The 19359-nt window shown below is 45.7% G+C and overlaps 1 protein-coding gene across 2 annotated transcripts in view; it reads left to right on the forward strand.

Moving 5' to 3' along the window:
• The window catches only part of TAF6L (TATA-box binding protein associated factor 6 like), a 92057-nt gene that overhangs the window by 2695 nt on the left and 70003 nt on the right, over positions 1-19359 (forward strand). For both annotated transcript variants that reach the window (XM_068260177.1, XM_068260178.1), the window contains exon 2: positions 17252-17405. In XM_068260177.1, coding sequence (XP_068116278.1) covers positions 17259-17405 — 147 coding nt within the window. In that variant the 5' untranslated portion in view covers positions 17252-17258. The remainder of the gene's footprint in view (positions 1-17251; positions 17406-19359) is intronic.

Consider the following 19359-nt stretch of genomic DNA (forward strand, 5'->3'; position numbering starts at 1 on the left):
CCTCTGGATTATCCAGATTCTTCCCTCTGCTGAGGTAAGTACCCATTTAGGGTACTTTTTTTTGCCTTACAAGTACACCTTAAAAGACCACTAACGAGATAGATATGGAAGGTGCCATTTATTTCCTTTTAAACCATACCAGTTGCTTTGCAGCCCTGCTGGTCTGTTTGCCTGCAGCAGGGTCTGAATATCAAAAGAAGCAAGCATGCAGGTGATGTTGTCAGATCTGACAATGTCAGAAACAGCTGATATGCTGCATGCTTGTTCAGGGTTTATGACTAAAAGTAATAGAGGCAGGATAGCCAGGCAACTGGTGTTGTTTAAAAGGAAATAAATATGGCAGCCTCCATATAACTCTCATTTCAGTTGTCCTTTAAAACAAAATGAATGTCAGCCTACATAACCCTCTCACTTCAGGTTCCCTTTAGGGCCCATTCACACGTGAGTCACAAAGCGATTAGCCAGGTAAAATCACTGTACACTCATTGCTTTTATAGGCACTGTATTGAGATCGCTCCAGAATCACGGCAAAATGCTGCAGAGAACACGTTTTGCGATTGCAGCTAATCGCGAAACACCCGCGATTAGTGGCAATCCCGGCAGTTTGATCACTGCCATAGGTCAATATTGCGTAATCGCTTTAAAAAGGGCTAGTGCTTTGGAAATTAGTGGGAATCGCCTGCTAATCACCCAAGTGAGAACGGCTTAAGCCTAAAGCAAAGGGTAAAAAAAAAAAAGTTGGATATCTTTAGAGGGAAGCCTCTAGAGCAGTGCTGTCCAACTTCGTGGGCATGGAGGTCTGTTTTTTTTTCCAGGCCGCATGGTGGAGGGCCAGCAGTTTTCCCACAAAATGTAATTAGATTGGGAGCAGGTTTCCCCACAAAATGTAATTAGATTGGGAGCAGGTTTCCCCACAAAATGCAATTAGATTGGGAGCAGGTTTCCCCACAAAATGCAATTAGATTGGGAGCAGGTTTCCCCACAAAATGCAATTAGATTGGGAGCAGGTTTCCCCACAAAATGCAATTAGATTGGGAGCAGGTTTCCCCACAAAATGCAATTAGATTGGGAGCAGGTTTCCCCACAAAATGCAATTAGATTGGGAGCAGGTTTCCCCACAAAATGCAATTAGATTGGGAGCAGGTTTCCCCACAAAACGCAATCAGATTGGCTGCAGATTTACCCACAAAACGCAATCAGATTGGCTGCAGATTTACCCACAAAACGCAATCAGATTGGCTGCCGATTTACCCACAAAACGCAATCAGATTGGCTGCCGATTTACCCACAAAACGCAATCAGATTGGCTGCCGATTTACCCACAAAACGCAATCAGATTGGCTGCCGATTTACCCACAAAACGCAATCAGATTGGCTGCCGATTTACCCACAAAACGCATTCAGATTGGCTGCCGATTTACCCACAAAATGCATTCCGGATTGGCTGCAGATTTACCCACAAAATGCATTCCGGATTGGCTGCAGATTTACCCACAAAATGCATTCCGGATTGGCTGCAGATTTACCCACAAAATGCATTCAGGATTGGCTGCAGATTTACCCACAAAATGCATTCCGGATTGGCTGCAGATTTACCCACAAAATGCATTCAGGATTGGCTGCAGATTTACCCACAAAATGCATTCAGGATTGGCTGCAGATTTACCCACAAAATGCATTCCGGATTGGCTGCAGATTTACCCACAAAATGCATTCCGGATTGGCTGCAGATTTACCCACAAAATGCATTCAGGATTGGCTGCAGATTTACCCACAAAATTGCCGTCAGATCGGCTGCTATAATGTAAAATTATAGGCAGCCGCGCAGTGATTTTAAATGCAGGAAGTGACATCATCGGTCGCGTCCAGCATTTAAAGTCCTCCGTGCACCTGCCATGCGTCGGTGTGGGTGTGGCTGGTACTATCTCCTGCCCGCTGCCGATCTGAGGTGAGGCAGCAGCAGCAGCATGGGGGGAAAAATGAGGATCTAAACCCCATTTATTTAAGGCGTGTTTGAGATAGTCCCATGAGAGGGTGTCAAAATATTTAAAGATGTCTAGGGATAGAGCTACACTTGGGATTTTAAGAGTGTAATGGCCCATACTCATGGACTACAAATGTCGCCGCAACACACGGCGCGCGCGTGTTGCAGCGACAGGTCGCCCGTGAGTATGCGGCGTTGCACGGGCGCGCACCCCGAACCATCGCTCGTCGTTGATGTTGCCGGGCGATTGAACCGCTCAATCGCCTGGCGACAGTCGCCGCCGCAACTCCGCCGGAACTGTCGCTAGTCCGCGTGAGTACGCGGACTAGCGACAGCAACAAGATAAGAAATGCATTGGGCTTCCGGCGGGGGGAGGAGCAACAGCGACAGCTTCCACCGCATCAGTTGCCAGGTCGCTCCGCCATGTGTATGCGGAGGGACCTGGCGACGAGCTGTCGCGCACACCCTCACGTGTGCTGGCGACAGGCCAAAAAGTTGCCCGTGAGTATGGGCCATAAAGGTAGTGTGATAGGAGGACAGCTCGTCTGGTGCTATCTTCCGCCTTTCTGCCTGGTATAAAGCCTACTTGTTCACGATTGATAAGTTCTGGTAGGACTCCGTTGAGAAGTAGAGCTAAGATTTTGCCAAGCAATTTGAGGTCAACATTAATAAGAGATATGGGTCGGAATTGATGGGCTGCGTGACAGTCCTGCTCTACTTTTGGGATCATTGAGAAATGGGCGGTCAGCATGGAGTTAGGGGGAAGTTTACCCTCTCGCAATTTGTTGTAGCAAGAAGCCAACGTAGGGGCCAATACGTTTGCTAGTTTTTTTATAGTATTGAGCTGTGAAGCCGTCTGGGCCTGGTGTTTTGTTGATTCTAAGGGTTTTTATAGCCGCAAGTACCGGTACTTCTAGAGCAGTAATGGGTGTACTGAGGCTGGTTGGTGTATTTGGTCTAAAAAGTTCATGATCATGTCATCAGAGGCATTAGAAGTGTTCATGTATTAGATCTGAAAGGAATTTGGCAAATATATCTACAATTTTGCAGGGGTTGGCTGTAGCCTGGCCAGAAGTGCCACGTACTTTAAGGATGGTAGAGTGAAGAGGCTTATTTTTTTAAGCATTTGGCTAAGAGGGCCAGGGGCTTATTGGCATTATGATAGTATGATTGCCTCCTCCAGTGTAACTGCTGTTCAACTCTGTTAAAAGTAGATCTAGCTCGGTGCGGAGCCGATCTTTCACGAGTCTATTAATTCGGGTAGGGTACTGTTTCCAAGTTTGCTCTGCCTTGATCTTCTGATTACACTGCCGCTTTAAAGTACTTTCCATACCTGTCAGGGTGCCTCTGGTGGCTTTATGAGCCTCCCATAAGATTAGCGCAGAAGACACAGAGCCTGTGTTATCGGCAAAGTAATCTGTGACCCTATCTTTTAACTGGTTGAGCAATTCTTCTTTAGAAAGCATGGAGTCATTGAGGCACGAATAGTATTCTTTGAGTGGGAGTGATAATTAGCAGCAGATAGAAATTGGCGAGTGGTCACTGTCACAGACCGCAAGGCCGGTCTGCGGGTGGGTCAGTCGATCAGTGTCAGAAATCCTCTCACGCGGTCATTTGTTCATCATGAAGGGTAACCCGCGTTCGCAATTTGATGAACTGACTCGCGAAGGGAGCGTTCTGATACCAACCGATTCACCACACACATACAATTCAAAGATCTGCCACCAAGCGAGTTACACAGCCCGCTACTGTAATTATACTAGGACTTCGAGAACGCTCTATTAACCCTTAGCAGTATGCAGGAATCTGGGTCAGATCGTTATATCTGGGCCGGGTTCTCGCATGTGGGTTTATAAATGTATACTTCTATTAAACACAGGGTAGCGATTTCAGGAGAATAGGTACGATTGTGTATGTTCAGCAACAGGTCATAACCGCTAAACGATTTTTAAACGTTTAATAACAAAAATGTATTACATACAGTTATATACACCTATTAACACATAAACACAGAGCTTAAAAATAAAAAGGAATAAACTCAAAGTTCTTACTTAGTTAGCTGAGCAGTCCATTTGAAGCATGAAGAAAATAGTCCAGTTTAAAAGTAGGCATTCAGGTTAAAAGTCCTTTGTACACAACATGCTCCCGGTTCTCCGTGAGCACATGTCTGGACTTCCCTGGTAGATGGAAATTGAAGAACTGGGCAGGTTTGGTCCCGCCCCCCTTTTATAGGACCTGAGTTTGGGGCTGTCACTACCTGGAAAGTAGGTGTGTTTAAGCCAGGGTTATCTCCTGGAAGCCAGGTTGCCACCCTCAGACTTAGAGCAAGAAATGTACCAATTTATTAATTTGTGTGACTCGGCCCAAGATTAGTGTATCGCAAATCCGAGACTATATTCGTAAACGGCTCGCGACCCTCTATTAAACGAGGCTATGCATGCCTAGTCTGTCGCATTCGCTCTACGCAGGCCGGATAAAGTGGTTTCTATATGGATTCCTGATAGCTAGAAACGTGCACTTTAGGTGAACGATAGAACTGTTTCCTAGGTATCAGAAAATGTAATTTTGGTCTTGCTGTGCCAAACCTATTTTGAATTATTAATAAAGTAAATGTTCCCATTGTGTGAAGCTATGAGCTTGGAGGGAAATTTGAATCTCAACCAGTTTGAGCTGGTTTGGTGGAGATGAGCTGAGTGACCAAATGGCTGCTCCCCAGGGAAGCGAGCCACTTGTGAAATTCTTTCCTGACACAGGATGTGGGTGAGGGGATTTTTGTTTTCCTTCACCAGAGAAAGGAAAGACTTTTTTTTTTACAGTTACACAGCACTGACAGTAATGGCTGGACCATACGAAAATCGTTGTGATTACGCACGCGACTTTCCGTAATGTTCATCACAGTCACACCAAGGAGTAGAGTGTATTTTGGCCGCCGGGACAAGGTGTAAGTATTTTTGTTGGATGAATATATGGTCAATACGACTGAAGCTTTTATGGGCATTTTAGTAAAAGGTAAAATCTTTGGAAGTAGGATGGAGTTCCCTCCATATGTCTACATAACTATATTTATCAAGCATCGCTTTGATTTTGGTGCCTTGTACATCCGATGCTTCAGAAGTGGAGCTAGAGGTGATGTTTCTCTGTCTATCTAGTCTAGGAATGAGAGTAGCGTTGGTATCTCCTGCTACGATGATTTCTCCAGAACCGTGTTGTGTGAGGACTTAGAGGAAATGAGAATAAAAATTTGATTGTGCGTTAGGGGCGTAATAAGAGGCAAAGTTAATTTCTCTGTCGTATATTGAACCAGTCAAGATTACTACCTGTGGGGTCAGCAATTGTTTCACTGCAAATAAATGGAATTTTTTTCCTGAAGACAATAACTCCTCCTACTTCAGTATGGGCACAGGCAAAATAGGCTAAGGGAAAATGTCGACTCTGGTATCTAGGGCAGGAGGATTGGTATAGTCTAGTTTCTTGTAAGCATATTACATCTGCTTGGCATGCTTTATAGTAAGTAAATGCTTTGGAGCGCTTATGGGGGGATCCAAACCCTTGGACATTATGTGAGAAAATTTTAAAGGTGTAAGGATTCATAGAGGATCAGTATAGGGATATATCCAAAGCTGCAAGGCCACGAGACAGGAGACCCAGGAAAAGAGAATGTAGTAGGAAGTAGGCCTGAAAGATAAATCGAATTTAAATCGAAATTGTGATCACCAAGATCACAATTTCGGAATCGTCAAAGCGGCAATTATCGTGATCACGTCATTTTCACATGGGGGAAGTTTGAAGAAGTGTGCTTGGCAAAACTCCGGGTTCCTGTATGTCACATGACATACAGGAAGTATTCCGTGCATTAGAAGCTATGTCCAGAACTGATGCAGCTTGGGGGACAGAGGAGACACAGAGAGACACAGAGAGAAAGAGCGGGCACAGAGACACAAAGGGGGCAAGAGAGACCCAGACGAGGCATAAAGAGGCAAAGGGGGCACAAAGAGAGACAGAGGAGGGAACAACTAGGCAAAGAGGGGGAACAAAGCTTGATTGGAAGGAAACCATGCATCGAATCGAAATCGCAATTTCAGACAGAAATCGCTCAATTCAATTTTTTTCCTAAAATCGTTCAGGCCTAGTAGGAAGAGAAGAAAAGCATGACGGAAGGAAGAGTGAGAGATTGAAGGGAGAGAGGAGGAGGAGAAAAAAAAAAGGGGGGCGAAGGGAGGAATGGCAGACACTGCTATGTAACAGTAGTAGGCACAGATGTTGAACAATAACCTGTAGTGATAGTGGCTCTGGCGCGTGTGTTCCTACAAAGGCAAAGCATTAGTGGGTCATGCATATCAATGCCGCTCACCGGTTACAGCAGATAGTACTGAGCGTTGTAGAGTGCAGTGACGCAAACTATGGGGGTTAAACCTGCATAAAAAGTGCTCATATCAGGCTAATGCAGGATACCTGGTGTTTTGGAGCCACCTAGCAGGGGTAAGGCGGGGTGCCCTCTAAGTGGTATAGGTGGATTCCCACATAAGGAACGATAGTTTAGAAGGAGTGCTGATCTATATACCAATAGGTATATGAGCTGTGTACGTAACCGGTGGGTGGGTAACAAAGGCTTAAGAGTATTTACATTTAAGGATGGTATATGGGAAATACAGCGAATAATTGAATAATTGCAACACCGTCATAGAAATTAAAGTAGGCGCCCTTATTACGGCCTGACAATAACATCGGTGCATAATATATAGTCATACCATGTACCAGTGATGTTGGAAGGGGGGCCCTCGGCAAGGTGTCGCAATAGTTATGTATAAATAAAGAGCCGGTTGCTCCTTGGTCGTAATAGCCTATAAAGGCTCTTAGGGATAGAGGAGGATTACACTCTCGGGAGACAATCTTCTAATGACGTAGCTGGTATGACAAGGATGGCGCAGTGGCTCCATCTAGTGTTAAGGACAGATAGGCGTTGAAGGCTGCAAAACGAAACCTACAAAATGAGCGTGGCTGCTATACTTTAAAAATTATCGGTAAAGAGGATAGCAGGGAAAGCTGCACTTACGACCAATGAGCACACAGCTAACAAAAAAAAAGAATCGTATAAAGCAAAAAAAAATAAAAAATTTGCATATAACGTGTAATAAAAACTATTATTTTGCATTACAGAATAACAGGATATCAATAACACGTTTTCAGCAATACCTCTAGTTTGAATCTACCATGTTTTAAGTGGAATCCAGGAGGTGTAAGGGGAAGAGGGAGAGGGATGCTTAGTGACTTCAGTGTCTCTTTAAGTGACATGAGATAGACGTATATGTACAGTGCATAGTAAACAAATAAATATGCTGTGATGCATTTCAGCGTTCTCCCCAGAATTTTATTCCAGCCGGGTGGCATGAAATAGTAGCCGGGTGGCATGAAAAAGTAGCCGGGTGGGGCGAGATGAGAGAATGCAGGGTTGGTGCTTCTGTGTGCAACTCTGCTTACAGCATAGGAGGAGGTGAGCCAATGACAGCCGGGTGCTCACCAAAACTAGCCGGGTGGAGCACCCGGCTAAAACAGCCTGGGGAGAACACTGCATTTCTTCTTTCTCTGCCTGAAAGAGTTACTTTGCACTAGGAGGCCCAATTCTCTACCAGGAGAGTATATATAAAAAAGGTCAATAGTTCTTATATTTGAGCACTCTGACACAGAGACTGACTACTTTAAGTTTTTAAACATAACATAAAACTGTAGGATATCTAAAAGCCCTTTTTAGGAGTAGGATGATAGATGCAATTGTTTATCTTTTCACTTTTTCACTTAAAGGTCAACTGAGAAGAATATGGAGGCTGCCATGTTTATTTCCTATTAAACCATACCAGTTGCCTGGCAGCCCTGATTGTCTGTCTGGCTGCAGGAGTGTCTGAATAACACCAGCAACAAGCATGCGGTTAATCTTGTCAGATCTGACAATAATGTCAGAAACCTCAAATCTGCTGCATGCTTGTTCAGTGTCTATGGCTAAAAGTATTAGAGGCAGAGGATCAGCAGGACAGCCAGGCAACTGGTATTGCGTAAAAGAAAATAAATATGGCAGCCTCTGCATCCTTCTTATTACAGTTGTCCTTTAAGTATCACTTTTAGGGCTGGTTCAGACGGACGCTTGCAGAGCGTTTACCGCCAGCGTTTGGGGCTTGGCGTTAAACGCTCCCATTCAAGTGAATGGGAGCAGTTGTACCAAGCTTTTACGCGCATTTGCACGAACGTGGCGTTTGGGTCCTGATTTTCCTTGGCGTTCAAGGAGCCCCTGGAAGCTACATGTAGCTTCCAGGGACGGTTAACCGCAACAGGTAATGTCCCCCTAGGGGAAAAAAAACACGACCGCATCCAAACGCAACGCGAACGCTGCTGAAAGCCCAAATGCATTGCCGCCGCGACGCCAACTAACGCGGCGCCTCCAAACGTCCATCTGAACCAGCCCTAAGTCTACTGGTGTGATACTAGGTGCTCTGGGAAACATTGCTGCTTTCATATCCCTCTCTACTACCTTTTGGAATATGTCCAAACAAGAGCCTGGTTGGATGGGAAAAATGGGGCTGTGGATTTGTAGGGTCTAAATGGCAGGGGAGGGAGATTCTCATAACTTGTAAATCAGTAAATCAGGTTTTGATATTTCCACCTTAACCTGAATGAAGAGTGTCTAGTGCGCCTGTGCAGGAACGCGGTAGGTAAATATTTACCTCGCGGCAATTCGGGGGTCCCGGGAAAGCAACAGAGGGACTGAGGAGGACAGGGAAAGCCTCGTTAAGATCCAGAGGCTTCTTCCTCCTGAGGTAAATACCCCCCAGGGGCCCTTTTTTTATTTTATTTTTATTGTTTTCTTACAGATTTTCTTTAAACAGAAGATGAAAAATTCTCTCCTAGGAGAAAACTTTGGAAAAAAGTAAATTGAATAAGGGCCTTTAACTCTTGATCGTTTTAGGCGATGCTTGGGCTCAACCCCAAAGGGCCTACTTTAGCATTTCCCCATCCTATCTTGGTATCAAGTTTAGGAGCAGACTCTTTCTTCAGGAGTTGATGGTTAATTTTTACATGCCTTACACTCGTGGCTGGATGGTGTACTGGTTAAGGGCAACGCCTTAACCCTGGGAGACCAGGGTTCGAATCCTGGCTAGGTCAAGTACCTATTCAGTAAGGAGTTCAAGGCAAGACTCCTTAACACTGCAGGGTGGCCTCTTGAGCGCATCCTGGTGGCTGCAGCTTTTGAGCGCTTTGAGTCCGACAGGAGAAAACGCTATACAAGTTACATAGTTACATAGTTCAGATTATTGAGCAAGTGTTCGGATTATTATTCTATACCGTGCATAATCAAAATCTAGGGAAAGTGAAAATTCAAACCTTCTTTGCAGTAGGGGGGATACACAATCCACTGGTAAAATTATTCCTGATAAATGCAATACTAAAGGTTGGTGATGGAGCTGGTGAAGTTGTAATTCCTGTTTCCCTTCTGTTTTTCTGGTCCACCCTAGAAACATGCCTGTCACTATTTCAATCACTTTTTGACACTCGTTTCCCACTGTTTTTCCTTAGCCATGATGACATGATGCTCTGCAGATTTATTTTTTATTTTTTTCCTCTAACCATGGCAGAGTAGTTTTTGCTCTGTCATAGGATAAGCCTTTCATGCATTAGCATATTGCTCTAGTGAATACACTTGAGCACCTAGCTGCAGACTGTGCATGCTGCATTTTGGTCTGAAAGGCCGGCATATCTTCCCTGTGTTTCAGCATTCAGTCATCTTGGTAACCAGGCAGGAGTTCAAGTGGATGTTCGTCTAGCAACACGCTCCCGTAGTTATTCAACTAGAAGCACATTTCCACCCCTGCACCCACCCGCCAAGATCGCTATCGAGCACCTGTAACAATATTAACTGTTTTTGATACACCAGTTGATGACGTAACCTAATCAGAATAAATGTGATTGCTAGCAGTGCCAACCTTTCCTTTCTTCTATGTTTGCCATAAAGAAAACTGTGCCTAAACTTAAAGTGGACCTGAACTCTTGCAACAGGACAGAGGGAAAACATAGAGAAATGCACCTTGTATGTATTTAGCGAATTTAGCCTGTCTACTTCCCCCTCATTTGTGTCTAATCACAAGTTGTAGTTTGATCTCTCCCGTGTCACCTGATTGCCACGGCAGATAAGCTCATTTGAAAACACAGGATGTTAATGTCTGCTTCCATGAAAGCAGAAACCGTGCAGATTTACTACAAGACAAGACAAATAACATTTATATCGCGCTTTTCACCTGGCGGACTCAAAAGCGCCAGAGCTGCAGCCACTAGGGCGCGCTCTATAGGCAGTAGCAGTGTAAGGGAGACTTGCCTAAGGTCTCCTACTGAATAGGTGCTGGCTTTCTGAACAGGCAGAGACGAGATTCGAACCCTGGTCTCCCGTGTCAGAGGCAGAGCCCTTGACCATTACACCATCCAGCCACTTGACCATTACACCATCCAGCCACCATCCAGGATTTGTATCAGCTGTAACTTAGAATAGTTTTTTCTTTGAAGGTTATTATGCTGTTGTGTATCTTTCAAAGCAGAGAGAGTTCAGGTCTGCTTCAAAGAGACACTGAAGTCTCTTAAAAATCCTTTAATTAACATCATGGCCCTACCTAAACCGCCGCATCCCCGCTGCTGTACACTATCTAAATTCCCTCCCCCCCCCCCCCAACTCGCCTTCCCTCTCCCCTGCAAAATCCACGACTTTACTGGTCGTGGATTTTGCTACTGTTGGAGGCAGAGCTATGAGCCACAGCTCTGCCTCCATACCAGTCTATCAGCGGCGGATCTCTGCCTCCCCCCCCGCTCCTCTCAGTGAAGGAAGACTGAGAGGGGCGGGGGAGAGGCGGCGATCCGGGCTGACAGATGCGCTTAAAGAGACTCAGAGATGAAAATCAAAATACATTTATACATACCTGGGGCTTCCTCTAGCCCCATCCGCATGGATCGCTCCCACGCCACCGTCCTCAGCCTTTTCACTTCGGCCAGTTGACGCAGGCGCAGTGCGCTCCCTCTGTACTGCGCAGGCGCATGCACAAAGCAGGTGCCGGCGATACGGAGGGAGTCCCTGCGCATGCGGGACAACTGGTCGCGTCCAGTGGAAGTGACGGGACCCGGTACTGGCGATTGAGAAGGCTGAGGACGGCAGCGTGGGTGCGATCCATGCGGATGGGGCTGGAGGAAGCCCTAGGGATGTATAAATCTATTATGTCATTAGTCTCTGAGTCCCGTCTCTGGTTCCCTTTAAGTTTCCACCCACTTCGTATTTGAGTTTGACACTTTTGCTATAGAGCCTTTCCTTACCTCTCTTGGTAGAATCAATCCAGCGCTGACAACCCCCCCCCATTCAAATGTGCCGCCTCTGGTAGTACTTATGTTCCTGAGTGCTTCTGGCAGCTCTGTACTGTGCATGCGCAAGCAAGCAGTACAGAGCTGCTTGTCTTTGTAAGCACTCGAGGACAGAAATGCTTCCGAGGGTTCCCTAAGGTGTATTAGACCAGTTACATAGTTATTTGGGTTGAAAAAAGACCTATGTCCAGCAAGTTCATTCAGAAAATATAGTGAAACACTAGCCTGCACTCTCACATATCCCTGTTGTTCCAGAGGAAGGCAAATACCCCAACAATACATGGTCCAGTTAGCCAAAAAAAGGGGGGGGGGGGGGGGAAATCCTACTCTACTCCAGATGACAATCGGATAAAATCCCTGTTTCAACACACCCGGGAATTACCTAGTAATTATAGCTGTGGATGTCTTTTAATGCAAGGAAAGCATCTAAGCCCCCCCCCCCCCACACCCCCCCCCCCCCCCCACACCCCCGAAACGCTGATATAGAATTTGCCATAACTGCTTTCTGTGGCAATACATAACACCTTTTGATCACTTTTACTGTAAAGAACCCTTTCCTAATGAAATGGGATAGCCCTACCCCATAGAGCCAAATCAATCTCTGCCATGCACTGAGGACAAAAAGTCCAGAACTGGGCTGTCTGCATGTGCGGTTGGTGTGGCTCTGTAAAATTTAAAGCGATATGCTTTCTAGAAGAATACACCTACAGTCCCTATGTTATTCGTTAACCGGGGACTACCTGTATTTCGCTAGTATTTGGCTCCACCCACATCACATCACCATGCCCACTTTTTTTTCTTCGTTAGAGGTTACATTTGCTTGGGGATGACCCTCAAGGGGGTACATGTGCTGAAAAGGTTGAGAACCACTGCTCTATAGGACCCAGAGCCTTCCCTCTCCTCAGGCAAGTATCTGTTGTTTTTGTTTTTTAGGCTTCAGACTTACTTTGAGGCTGGTTTCACACCAGGACATTGCGTTTTAGGGGACGTTAAGGTTGCATAACGTGCCCCTAACGCAATGCCTGGGCACGTCTGATGTGGACGTCAGAGTGAGCTGCGTTGTGCAGCTCACTCTGGCGTCCGTGATGCCGTGATGCGTACTCTTGGACGCATGCGGCATCACGTGGTCCCGCCCTGCCAATCGCCGCACAGGGCGGCCGCTCCAGGAAGTAAACACTGCACGTCACTGAGTGCAGTGAATATTAATTAGCCATGTGCCTGGCCGCTCTCCGCTCCTCCCCAACATGACTGAGCATGTGCAAGCAGTACTGCATGCAGTACGTTGTCTTATGGCGCAGTGTTACTAAGTAACGCAACGTGGGCACTGTGAACAGCCCATTGATTTTTCATTGCTGTGCGATGGGGTGCGTTACAGGCTGCTCTATCGTGCGCCTGTAACGTCCCACTGTGAAACCAGCCTAAAGGACAACTATAATGAGATGGATATGGAGGCTACCATATTTATTTCCTTTTAAACCATATTAGTTGCCCGGCATCCCTGCAGGTCTATTTGGCTGCAGTAGTGTCTGAATCACACCAGAAAGAAGTATGCAGTGCATCTTGTCAGATCTGACAATGATGTCAGAAACACCTGATGGGTTGCATGCTTGTTCAGGGTCTATGGCTAAAAGTATTAGAAACAGAGGATCAGTAGGATAGCCAGGCAACTGGTATTGTTTAAAAGGAAATAAATGTCAGCCTCCATATCCCTCTCATTTCAGTTGTCCTTTAAATATTGGTTGGGCTAATTTTTGTTTTTTGTTTTTTTTGAGCTGCGTCATTACATCAGCTCTTCCTAATAAGAAAATATCAGGCTGGTCTGTTTCCCTGTGATCTGCTAACAGACTTCTGTCTTTGCAACAGCTGATTTATAACGTGTCTCACACACTCCAGAGCCCTGCTATTGTTTTCCACATGTATAAAGTAAATGAAAAATTAGTTAATTAGTTACTTACCGTATATTCCGGCGTATAAGACGACCCCCCCCCCCCCCCTAACTTTTCCAGTAAAAATAGATTTTGGGATATACCCGCTGTATAAGACTACCCCTCTTCCAACGCACAGCAAATTAAAAAAAAAAAAATCATATGCTGATGCTATGTATGAACAGATACCCAGTATATAACAGTATATAGGCGATTGAGGGGTTGGATTGGTCAACTCTCCCTCTCCCTAAGTGGAGTGGTCAGCTCTCCTTGTCTCCCTGTTTATCAGAGCGGTATGGAAGTATAGATTGCTCTGTGCCCATAAAACATGCCTCTTTCACCTTTCTGGCTGACCCTTGTGTCCTATTTACCACCTCCTCCACCTCTCCGATCTCGCACATGTGCGCCTGCACCGCTTCAGTACAGTCCTCAGCAATGAGATTTGAGAGGCGGTAACAGGATAGGTCGTATCACCCGGCATCAATGACACCCGGCGTATGACGACCCCTGACTTTTCAAGAGATTTTCAAGGGTTAAAAAGTAGTCTTATACGCCAGAACATATAGTACTTCATGTGAAAAGCAACAGCGCAGCTCTGGAGTATGTGAGCCGTGTTGTGAATCAGCTATTGCAAAGACAGAAGTCTGCTAGAAGAGAGCAGAGAGTAAGCCAAGGCAACACTTTATCAGGAAGGCCTGGTGCACACCAAAAACCGCTAGCAGATCCGCAAAATGCTAGCAGATTTTGAAACGCTTTTTCTTATTTTTCTGTAGCGTTTCACCCATCTTGCGGTTTTGGGAAGCGTTTTTGGTGTAGTAGATTTCTTATATTGTTACAGTAAAGCTGTTACTGAACAGCTTCTGTAACAAACACGCCTGCAAAACCGATGAACTGAACTGCCGTTTTTCAGAGCAGTTTGCGTTTTTCCTATACTTTACATTGGAGGCAGAAACGCCTCCGCAATCCAAAATCTGCAGCAGCCCGGGAGTATGCGTTAATGCTAAACGCCTCCCGCTCTGGTGTGCACCAGCCCATTGAAATACATTACCCAAGCGTTTCCACATCCGCAAGCGGATCGCAAAACGCTGCCGAACTGCTCTGGTGTGCACTAGGCCGAAGAGCTGATGTAATGATGCAGCTCAGCAGTGTAGGAGAATAGAATTGGTGAGAGGAGTTTTTTTTTTTTTTACAAGCTCTGTGGTGAAATGTATGCTGTCAATGTGAAATGTATGCTGTCAATATTAAATAACTGATGGTGGGGATAATGGAACAGATTTAATTGTCGCTATAGTGCCCCTTTAACCACCCTGGCGTTCTGATTAAATCGCCAGGGTGGCTGCAGGAGGTTTTTTTTTTTAAATAAAAAAAAAACTATTCCATGCAGCCAAATGAAAGTTGGCTGCATGAAAGCCCACTAGAGGGCGCTCCGGAGGCGTTCTTCCGATCGCCTCCGGCGGCCAGAAGTAACACGGAAGGCCGCAATAAGCGGCCTTCCGTGTTTCGCTTACCTCGTCGCCATGGCGACGAGCGGAGTGACGTCATGGACGTCAGCCGACGTCCTGACGTCAGCCGCCTCCGATCCAGCCCTTAGCGCTGGCCGGAACTGTTTGTTCCGGCTACGCTGGGCTTGGGCGGCTGGGGGGACCCTCTTTCGCCGCTGCATGCGGCGGATCGCCGCGCTGCAGCGGCGATCAGGCAGCACACGCGGCTGGCAAAGTGCCGGCTGCGTGTGCTGCTTTTTATTTCATTAAAATCGGCCCAGCAGGGCCTGAGCGGCAGCCTCTGGCGGTGTTGGACGAGCTGAGCTCGTCCAGACCGCTCAGCAGGTTAATATGGTTTAATCCTGACATTTTCTTAAATGCAGTATTTTTAGTGTTAAGAGTACCCATGCTCTATGGGGACCTGTACGGAACTAACTTCTCGCATGCAGTTAACAGTATTACTCAACTCTTGAAGACTTGGTCCTCATTTAAGGTTTCATGGCTTGGCAGATGTGTAGCATGTAAGATAATTCTCCCCAAACTGTTAGGGCTGGAACCCACAAGAGCGTTTTTTTGAGCATTTTGGCAGCGCTGCGATACGCTAGCGTTTTGCCAAAACGCTCAGCTGATGTTAATGGATGGGGCAACTTCCACAGGAGCGTTTGCGTTTCCCAGAAACGCAAACGCAGGACATGCAGCATTTTGGGAGCGTTAGCTCTTCAATGTAAAGTATTGAAACGCTAGCAGAAACGCTCAGCAAAACCTAAACTGAGCGGTTTTGCTAGCGTTTTGCGGTTCAGCACACTGTAACAAAATTAAAAATAATTCACAGGACCAATCAGGATAAAAACGCAAAACGCAAAACGCTACACAACCGCTGAGCAAAAAAATACAATGTTGCAAAACGCGACCGCAAACGCGCATGAATCCGCTTGCAAAGCGCTCAGACAAAACTCTAGCGGTTGCGTTTTGCGTTTGCTGTTTTCAGTGGGTTCCAGGCCTAATATTTGTTTCGCATGCTCCCAATAACTATAGCTAAAAACTCTTTGTCTAGCATGCAGTCACAGATTAATAAATTTATTTGGGATGGCAAACCAGCTAGAATTCGAGCGCAAGTCCTGTACAGACCCCCTCTGCAGGGTGGTATTGGCTTACCTAGCCTATGACACTATTACTTAGCTTCTAAACTCAGTCAAATCTTAGATTGGGGAATAAATTCCAACCCCCCTACCTGGTATCAGTTTGAATCTACTTCAGTCTTTCCATTTCATGTATCTTAATTGGTCACGGTTGTATCTAAAAGAGACACATTAACTCGTGCTAGCAAGAACAGGATTGTATCGTCACTGACTAGGCTGTGGATTTCGATTGCCGCTTCATATAAGCTTATGACCCTTCCCTCCTCCAGGATCTCCATTTTTGGAAATCCTCGTTTTGTTCCTGCTTTTAGGAACCCACAGTTGTTTTCCTGGTGGATGGATAAGGGCCTATTTACTGCTAATAAATTTTGGATCAGTGATGTTCCAATGGAATGGAAGGATCTTTGATGCATGTCTTTTGGGACTGCCCCTGAGCACAGCAGTTTTGGAACTCATGGAAAACTATGATACGGGAGGTGTTTGGCTTTCCGGTTTCGTTGACTGCTTCCCAGGCCCTTTTATACACCTTCAATGATGATGTGCCAGGCAGATTCAGACCTCTATATAGATATGTTACTAGCCGCTCAGTGGTCAATAGCCTTCAAATGGAAAGCCGCTGATCTGGACTTAACACTGGTTACTCAACGTCTGGACCTAATGATGATAATGGATCGGGTGTATTTCTATAGTATTGAGAATATAAGATTTGATCTCATTTGGGAATCCTGGAAAACATATAGGCGTTCTTAATCTCCCCTGGACATATGTGTATATTAATCATAGTTTGATATACAAGATTGGTGTTATCTAGGACTCCTGTAACCTGACGTTATAAGTAGGGTTTTATTTTAGCATATATATATATATATATATATATATATATATATATATATATATATATATATATATATATATATATATATATATATATATATATATATTATGTTTTGGTTCATAGGTATGGATCAGAGAGAGCAATATAATACCACACTGTCTGACGGACTGATTCCTGGGATCTCAGCTGGAGGTACCTTGTGCCCCATTTCCCAGGTCGAGCGGTCCGACTATCTGAACTATGCTCTCTTGAGGCTTTCTCTTTTTCTTTGCTTTTTAGTTGGAATGTTAATTTCTAATGTTTTATCTGTTCTGCTTTCAAAAGCTTTGTATATGTGTTGATCTGCTCAATAAAGCTTTTGAATAACAAAAAAAAGAGTACCCATGCTCATCCCCCCCCCCCCCCCTTTTTTTTTTTTTTTGTGTGTGTGAAAGTGTGCATCATATTTATAGTTCTAATTTACAAGTATACCGTACTTAAACTAATATTGCTGTAATTTTTAGGCCTGGGATGTCTCACACAGAGGATCGGCGGTATGTGGAGCTTTGTCAGGATTCGGTTCGACTGTCTGCAGAAAGTGTAGGTTTAGAGATCACAGATGAAGTAGCTGCCTTGCTAGCAGAGGATGTATGTTACAGGCTGCGGGAAATCACCCAGGTATTTGCCCTGTATACAATATTCTGTTGATTTATGAAATTATGATGCGACACAAGATTAATCATCTAAACAAATGAACTTTAAAAAATGAGTTATATAGCATAACAGAATAATGTTAGCACTGCAGCTTAACCTCCTTAGCGGTAACCCCGTGCTGGACACGGGGTAAGCCGCCGGAGGGTGCCGCTCAGGCCCTGCTGGGCCAATTTACATAATTTTTTTTTTTTTTTTTGCTACACGCAGCTAGCACTTTTCTAGCTGCGTGTGCATAACGATCGCCGCTGCCACCCGCCGATTCGCCGCTATCCGCCGCGCCGCCCCCCCCCCCCCCACGAGACCACTGCGCTGCCTGGCCAATCAGTGCCAGGCAACGCTAAGGGGTGGATCAGGACACCCGCTGATGTCAGGACGTCAATGACGTCCATGATGTCATCGCGATCGTCGCCATGGCGACGGGGAAGCCCATACAGGAAATCCCGTTCAGAACAGGATTACCTGCAGGGTAAAAGCGGCGGCGGCGATCGGAGGGGTGGGTGGGATAGCGAAGGGGAGGGGGGAAGCATGTAGCTAGCGCTAGGCTAGCTACATGCTTTAAAAAAAAATTTTTTTAAAAAGTGCTGCGCTGCCCCCCTGGCAGATTTATTGTACCGCCAAGGGGGTTAAGGAGACGCTGGAGGATAGCAATATCCTCCAGGGAGGCTGGCTGCAAAGAGCATGCATCTGCTTGCCCTGGCTGCATGATCGGACCTGAGCTGTGTAGGATTGTATAGTTGAATGAGAAAGAAAAGGTCGGCACTGCTGTCATAGTGCTTTAAAGGAAACCTAAACTGAGAAGGGTATGGATTTTTCCTTTTAAGAGAATACCAGTTGCCTGACTCTACTACTGATTCTGTTTCTCTAATGCTATCAGCCACAACCCCTGAACAAGCATGAAGATCAGGTGCTCTGATTGAAGTCAGACTGGATCAGCTGCATGCTTGTTTCAGGTCTGTGATTCAGCCACTACTGCTGTCCACAGCAGGACTGCCAGGCAACTGGTATTGTTTAAAAGGAAACCTCCATATCCTTCTTTAGTTTAGGTTCCCTTTATTCATCAATTGGCATACAATATACTTGACAAAATTGTGCAAACATCAAGAAAAGTCACATACCATACATTAGCAAGGTAGGTGGGTGCAGGGGGAAGAGCTTGAGCCTGATGGCCATTTTAGCGCTGATGCATTTAAACATTTGGGGGTGGGTAGAACCTATGCATGGTGTTTTGTATTTTTTTTTTTTTATTTTATTTATTTTTTTTAAACCTTCAGGGTTTGGAATTTTGCATACAAGAGTGAAGAACTAAGCAGCTGCATGGAGTATAATGTATAAGGAATACTTCAAATCTATTTTTCTCTTTAGCACTCTTTTTAAAGTGACCCTGAGCAGTGACTTAAATCAAAAGATTACACTTACCTGGGGCTTACTCCAGCCCACTGTAAGCAGCGAGGTCCTCCTGGCTCCTCTCCGTGTGCCTCCGCCGTCTCCCATTACCGGCGATGGTGTCTGGCCGGCTCTTCTTGGTTCCTGATGCATGGTGTCGTCACGCCGGCCACTACACGTCATCACGGCGGCCGGCGTGACAGGTCTGCGCATGCGCGGTTTAACGTTAGAAAACCACGCATGCGCAGACCTGTCACGCCGGTCGCCGTGATGACCCCATGCGTCAGTAACCAGGAAGAGACGGCCTGGGTGTCGCCAGTAACGGGAGCCGGCGAAGGCACACAGAGAGGAGCCAGGGGGACGCTGAAGGACCTCGCAGCTTACAGTGAGCTGGAGGAAGCCCCAGGTAAGTGTAATCTCTTAATTTGTCACTGCTCAGGGTCCCTTTAACTGATTACAGTATTATCACAGTATTACAGTATTATACACTGTACATGTTGCTGTGGTAAGTTTATAGCAAGTCCTTTTGTTGGGT

The sequence above is a fragment of the Hyperolius riggenbachi genome, chromosome 11 (assembly GCF_040937935.1).
Source record: "Hyperolius riggenbachi isolate aHypRig1 chromosome 11, aHypRig1.pri, whole genome shotgun sequence".
Lineage (NCBI taxonomy): Eukaryota > Metazoa > Chordata > Amphibia > Anura > Hyperoliidae > Hyperolius > Hyperolius riggenbachi.